The following is a 7,402-nucleotide window of genomic DNA, read 5'->3' as shown; positions in this document are numbered from 1 at the left end:
CCTTCTGCCTCTCGTTTCTCTTACAGCATGCTGCCAAGGGACAAGGCACTCTACCTCACCTAAACCTCAACATCTCTTTCCAAGGAGGCTCAGACGAAGGACACTTGAGAGGGTCTATCTTACAGACTACCCGGAGAGGCACCGAGCAAGTCGTACAGACGAGAGAGCTACCACTGCACCTCGTCGCTGGCTTTGTTTCCAGGCTCTAAGAGCAGTTTCCTTTTATTATTTTTGAACTCTAAAGTCTACTTTCCATGGAAGCCCAAAACCTCATAAATCATGAAGAACAAAAAAAAAGAAAAAAAAATTAAAAAAATAAAATAAATACAAAAACGACAAAAAAATAAACAGAGGACACCATTTTTCTGCTTGCCATCAGCTTAGCTACAGACTATTTTCCTAGTAAACTGCTTTTAGACGCAGCATAGGCCCAGGTCTGGTGTCCTACAGCATTAGGCCAGCTCAGTAGGAGGATGCACTCTTTTGACTTGCTAACAGCACTAAACTTTGTGCAAGAAAATGTGAAGTTTGTGTGAATATTGTACATGCAAAGGCCTTGGATGTCTGGCGAAACAAATACAAAAAATAAATAAAAACTATTGCTAGGTGGGGGGAGAGAGCAGAAAGCAAAATACGAGAGGAAAAATGTGAAAAAGATCATGAAAATATAATTTGTTGCATAGTTGTAAGTAGTTTACTAAGTGTTTTAGAGCTGTGCTAAAGACATCTTTAAGATTTTTTTGTGAAAAAATTAGTAGTTTACTTTATAGTAAAAGCATTTTATATTAATTGTAGCACATTTTTTAGTTATACATAGAAGGGAGATGTGTATAAAAAAAACAACAAAAAAAGCCTGCCAAACTTGTTTCTATTATTTGTACAGCAAGAAATGGACAATTTATATCCATGTTGTATGGCATTATTATATTTTTTCTGCCATATGTCCATCTATTTAAAAATTGCTGACAATGATTTTTGTCTATTTATGAAAAATTAGAGAGCATAATTACAGTTTCTCATAAGGTGCATTTTTGGGTTTTTTTTTTATTTTTTATTTTGTTTGATGGTGCTGCTTTCACAGCGCCTGGCACATTCGTTTCACAATGCTTATCTTACCTTTCTTTATAATAAAACATATGAAAAGTAGAACTGAACCAGTCTTTCCTTATTCTGGGGCACGCCCCAGAAATGTCCCAGCCAGCGAGGTCCCTGCCTTGTCCTTGTCCTCCTCAGCTTTCCCATCCCTCGTTCCTCTCCCACCATGTCCTCACTTGCTTTCTCTTTCTCCCCCCTTGCTGTGGGCCAATGCTACAATGCTATAAAAATATCTGCGACCACCCCCAGTGATGAAAGCTGTCACTGAGCAACAGCAGACAGACATTTCCTTTCATTTTCCTTGGAAAATGCCAACTTTGCGCTCAGCAGAAGGCACCTCCCCTTCTCAAGCAAGAACCTGCTGCCCCATGCATTTGCTCGCAAAGCCATCCCATGCCCCAGCCCTGTTCTCTCCTCCCTTCTGCCAACCCTTGAGCAGACAGAAAACGTCCTCGCAGACATGGGGGTCACCAAGCTGCCTGGTGGCTGCCGGCAAATGCCCACAAGAGCCCCGTTTCCAGCTCTGCCTAGGAAGCATGGATGAGAAGGACATGAAAAGGATGGAAAATTCAAATGGCGGTAAGGACAGACGTGGCATTTGCATCCTTCCATAGCAAGGATGGAAAATTCAAATGGCTTAAAAAAATAATGTGATGTGAAATTTCATACCCTGGGCCACCTGCCTGGAGGAAACCCCTTAATTCCTGCACCATTTTAAGCCCATTTGTAGATGCAGCTTGGCCGAAGGAGTCTCACCACACTGGGTCACCAGCACACAAGTTACTGTCGTTTAGATAAGGCCCAATTTCTTCTAGCGTGCATTTAAATGGAAACGTGAAGCTAGGGCCTGGATGTGGTTCTCATGCAATTTGGGGCATTGGGTCTTGTTCAGGTGCAAATGCCACAGCTAAGATCCTATTTTTTCCCCCTGCTACCCATCTAGGATGAAAATGGCCTTAGCATTTATGTTCTCCAACGACTTGAAATAACTTTTTTAAGCTTTCAGACCATTTTAATGAACCAGGGAAGAGCTCACCCTTCAGAGTTAAAGATTTTTTCAATGAGGTAAATGGTCGTATTTCTCACCTAATGGTTTTACCCATGCTACAAAACCTTGCTGCCATGCCCCGTGCCTATTGCAGTAAGTCCCCATAAGAATACCAAGCCCTGGCTCTTGCTGGGCCACGGGCCACTAGACATGGCAAGGAACATGTGGTGGGAGTTGTCCTCCTGTGTCCTCTGGTTGACACCTGCTGCAGCACCATCCCACACGCCCAGTGGGCACATCAAACAAGACCCACCCCCAAAATCCCACCCCGAAGCTGCCTGCTCTGGATGGGGCAATGAGGAAGACCTTCTGAGATGGAATGGTGGTTTGGGGCATGGCGGGTTTGGAGCAAGCTGTCCCCAGCAGACTACCCTGGATGCTGGGAGCAGTGGAGATAACGGCACCATGGCAAGGGTTGGCAAGTCCCTGGAGCTGCAGGACCCTACAGACGCTTGCAGAAATCCAAGCAGGTCAGAGACTCCTTCTGCAATCAGCCTGGCATAAAATGTATGTTCTCCTCCACTTGAGGCCATCAAGGCGACGAACGGCAGCCCTCTCTGCCGAGAATATTTGTTTTCTTGGCATTGCAAGAGATGTGAAATCAAGATGTAACTCTGTGAACCAACTTCCGTTAGAGCAGTTCCACTTTTAACCCCAAGCTACCTTCTCTCTGCAAGCACAAACAGAAGAAGTGGCTGTTCCTTGGCCCATTGACTGTGGTGACACTGTATTTTACTCTGGCATAAGCACAGCAAAATGCCACCAGCAGAGCACAGCAGCTGTGGAGAGGGGCAAGAGAGGAGAGCTGCTGGATAAAGCTGTAAGTGTGGGACTCTTCCTCGCTGTCGGCCAGCATAAGGCCACGAAGCTCCCCTTTTGTCTCTGTGATCTTGAACCATTTGAAAATGAAACAAGGAGCATGAGAAAACTTCCCGAGGAGCAGCACATGCAGTAACGTCTCAGCCCAGCTTGGCTAGCTAGTGGCGAACAGATAATTGCTCTGCAATATCAGAGCCAGGAGATTTCTTCCAATTATGCAATTACTAAAACTGGGGGGGGGGGAAATAGGACATTAAGATGAAAGCCTTCCTCGAGTTATCACAGCAAGGAGGTAGGACTTATTCCAGGGCGAGTTTCTGAAATGTTATTTTTTTTGTATGTAACAGGGAAGTGGCCTTGAAACTCCAAAATCACAGGGAAGCTGTTTCCACCCCTGGGAGGAGAGCTGGAAGAGGTCTTCACTGGAAGCATCACATCACACCAGGTCCTTTGCCTTTTCTGAGTGAAGGTGCCCATCCACAATGCCCAGCAGCCCCACGCCCCAGCAGGCAGCCCCCAGCCGCATCATCTTTGTGTTGCTGTGACAATGGTGAAGCTGTTCAAAAGTCACCACCGAGGTCTCCATGCTGGCAAGGTGAACTTGCCAATTTAGGGTTGACTGTGCAAAGCAATACCCATGCAGAGCACAGCAACTGATCTCCAGGCACAGCGATGTGGAAGCCACCTCAGGGATGCAGGGCAGTTGGCTGTTACAGAGCCCAGGGCATTAACGATGAAATTAATGACAAATTGTGAGACATTCCAGACCACTTTAATCCCTACTAATCTCTAAATTTGCATGATGGCAGCTGTGCTTAAACGGTATTCCAGATGTTGGCTATGTGTCGTGGAGTTGGAATTGCGCCAGGGAAGCAACTGGGAGCCAAGTGTCCCATCACCATCATGGCTGGCTCACAAAATGCATCCAGTCTGCACCAGCAGGTTCATCCCCAGCCCCACGGGCAGGCGAGGGCGAGCACCCAGGGGCAACAGGCTGGGCAGCGATGGTGTGGCCGCATGAGCCTCCCCTTGGTCTGAACCCTTGGTCTATTAATAACATCAGCAGAAAATGTGGGCGCTGGGTCTCAAGAAGCCGTCCAATTGCCCCTTGCAACCTCAGGGCAGGGGCAGCTCTTCCTAAACCTCCCCTGTGTGCCCAACCTCCCTTTAAAAACCTTTCAATTCCAGGCAGATAACCTAAATCTCTCTCCCTACAAAGCAAATCCCTTGGGAAGAATTTATTGCTTTCCTTTTTGCAGTAAATGTTTTTCCATATTTGAAGAAGGATATTGCCCCACGCACCCCTCCTCTCCTCCTGCCGGAGCAGTTGCAATTGCAGAGACTGTCGGGCAGGACGAGCTGCAGCATTTCCACTTTTAGTCAATAAGCACCAGTTAGATGCTGGAAAGGCTCCAAACCAGCTCCGGGGCAGGGGGCACGCAGGGCGGACGGGCTCCACCACGCCCCAGGGGAGGCAGGACCCAGGCAGGTGCTCCCAGGCGTCGGGCTGAGGATGGAGAGGGAAGGTAAGAGGCACGGGCAGGGAGAGACCTGGCTAATTGACTTTGGTTTATGAAGATGTAATTAGCAGCACTGTAGGATGTAATGAGGAGTTTAACAAACCTCATCAGCGGGATCTCAGTGGTGTTAACCCTTTGAGTGCAGGGACTCAGCCCTCTGGTCAGGATGGGTTGGGGTGCCTCTGGATGGCAATGCCCAGGCTCGCACAGAAATGGGGATATCCACCAGCACCCCACGGGAACACAGCCCCCTGCATACCCGGGGTGCCCCATGGGCTGGTGGTGTGCAGAAAGGGCCCAGTCTTTTGCCTGTGGTTTCGCCTTGGGCACCACCCTGAGCTGCACCCACAGCGCTGGGCCATAGAATCATAGAATCACAGAATCGTTTGGGTTGGAAAAGCCCTTTAAGCTCACCCAGCCCAACCGTTCCCCTAACCCTGCCATCCCACCACTAAACCCTGGCCCTAAGCACCTCATCTGCCCGGCTTTTAAATACCCCCAGGGGTGGGGACTCAACCCCTGCCCTGGGCAGCCCGTTCCGGTGCTTGACAGTCCTTTTGGGGAAGGAATTTTTCCCGATGTCCAACCTAAACCTGCCCTGGCACAACTTGAGGCCACAAATGGCCTGGCAGCGCTGGGAGGACAGTTTGTCTTTGTTACCTCTGTGTTATTATTATTAAGATGATGGAACAGAAGGGAAAACAGTCCTGACAAGCAATATTGAAAACTTTACGCAAGAAGGATCAAAGGACTTCATTTGACAAATCCCAGGACCCTGACAACAGTGGCACGTGCTAGGAGCAGAAATCTTGTGCCAGCCCCAGTGAGGTTCTGGTCCTCCGCCGAGGGCAGCTTTGCACCTCGGCAAATGTCCCCATTCCTCAAAGGTCCCAGGAGGGTTGTGGCTGCTGCATGGTTCTGGTGGTGGGAGCGGCAGCCCTCACCCTGCTCTTGCTGGAATCAGAGTGGTCAGACCTAGAGCAAGCCCGTGGTGAAGGAAACGTGCGACAGTGTGGGACCCAGCTCCCGGGACAGCTCCCATGTACAGCGCTGGGACCCCCGAGCCCAGGCTCAGCACTGCCGTGCAACCCAGCAAAGGGGTCATTTGTGGGACTCAACGCTGGCTGCTCAGCATCTCCAGCTCATAACCCCAGACATATCTGTGCTTCACACAGGTGGTGGCCACCATCAAACACTTCTACCCGTGTCATGACCCAGCCCACTGGCCACAGGCGGGGGGGGTCAATGGGGTCCTTGCTGCATGCTGCAAGTGGCCAAAGTAGCTGGGATATGAGCCTTGTCAGCAGGACCTGCTGTACTTTGAGTGCCCTGTGCCCACCACTGTCACCAGGTGATGGAAAGGCTCTACCCATCAATGACATGAAGCATCTTTGCCATCTTTCTGAGGACAGAAGGGCCCAAAAGGCAGACTGCACCTTGCGGTGATGAACCACAGTCAGTTTGCTTCCATTTCGTATGCTCCACCCTGCAGTGGGAGGCTGGTGTGGCCCCGTCCAAGATGCTCAGCATCACCTTCACAGAGCACAGGCAAAAGTAGTTACTCCAATACACAAGGAGTGCAAAATTATCAGTTTGAGCAATGATTTTTGAAGAAGAGAGATGGGAAGGATAACAATTCTTCTGGATGAAATACTGCACTGGCCAGAGGGGTAATTTAGAGTCAGATCTGAGATCAGATGTTTTATCAGTGTATCCTCCACTATTCTTGACTTCCAACTGCAATTTGATAAATCAGCGCAATACCTGGCACGGTAATTCTTGTAGATTTTATTCCTAGTGGGCTTACTTTATTACACAGCAAGCACATTAGAGAGCTTTCTCTTACTCTGCCATTATCATTTGGGGGGACAAAAGGTCAAATAATGCAGAACTTACTGAGTGGGTATTTTTGCGGATGGTACTGGTGAGCTTTTTTGCAGGTATTTGTGCAGCTGAATGATTTGTTGCTCAGCAGTGCTCAGCCTCTCTGTCCCAGCATCTCCACGGCTCCTGCCAACACACTGCTTTGCTTTTCTATGTGTCTTTGTATGCTCCCATCATGGCTCCAAGGCAGCACAAGGCTGGGAGCCCACCAGGGAGTCTCTGCCCAGGACTTCTCTGTTTAATTTCCCTCTTATTACCCACGGCTCTTTATTTGCCTGAGTGGGATGATCAGATTTCCTCGAGCAAAAAGAGATGCTGCGGGGCTGTGTGCTCCTCTGCCTCTTCCCAGCCAGGACCCTGTGGGAGATGGGCAGACACTGCTCGCTCTCCATACCCCCTTGGTGCAGAAAGCCTTGGGTCCCAAAGTCCCCAACCCCTCTCCTTGCCATTTCCTCAGGGTCTTCGTGCCTCTGCCAGAGCGGACCCCCCTGCTTCCCTCCCACCCTGGCTCCCTTGCCCTGTCACGACTCTGAGCCACCATTCCCACAGCTCCTAGCCCAGAGGTCCCCAGCCTGCCCCACTGTCCAGCTGCCAGCACCGCAACTCTGCGGTGGTTGTGGCCACGACAGACAGAGACACCTAGACAAGCTTTAGGATGGGGATAAAGTAGAGGGCAATTCAAGGCACAGCCAAGCCCTGGCCCACTGGCATCACGGGCTGATGGCGTGTGGGGTGCAAGAGTATCTGTCGCACGCTGACCCATCCATCGCTCCAGCACCGTCTGCGAACTCACCCACAGAGAAGGATCACAGGGGACAAATAACATCCCTTGGTGGGATCCTGAACATCCCCCAGTTGCTTGGCACAACCCCATCCCTTGTCTCCTGGGAGCCTCACCCAGAGGCAGGGGCAAGAACCAGGAGATGCTGCAGAGCCATCCCTCCCCATGGCACTCAGTCACGGAGGTAGAACACAGTCCCTCGGCCTGTAATCACATTAAAATTTTATTATGAATGAAGCCCTTCACACTGCAAGT

General features: G+C 49.8%; 1 protein-coding gene across 1 annotated transcript in view; it reads left to right on the top strand.

The window, feature by feature from the left end:
- TOX2 (TOX high mobility group box family member 2) overlaps positions 1 to 63 on the top strand; it is a 217,185-nt gene extending 217,122 nt beyond the window's left edge. Inside the window, 1 exon segment of the mRNA XM_035892920.1 lies at positions 27 to 63. Within this exon segment, the coding sequence (XP_035748813.1) occupies positions 27 to 63 (37 nt within the window).
- Positions 64 to 7,402: the final 7,339 nt, after the last annotated feature.

Source organism: Egretta garzetta, unplaced genomic scaffold (genome assembly GCF_000687185.1).
Source record: "Egretta garzetta isolate BGI_Z169 unplaced genomic scaffold, ASM68718v1 scaffold24, whole genome shotgun sequence".
Taxonomy (NCBI): Eukaryota; Metazoa; Chordata; class Aves; order Pelecaniformes; family Ardeidae; genus Egretta; species Egretta garzetta.
This window is presented reverse-complemented; position numbering and strand designations above follow the sequence as displayed.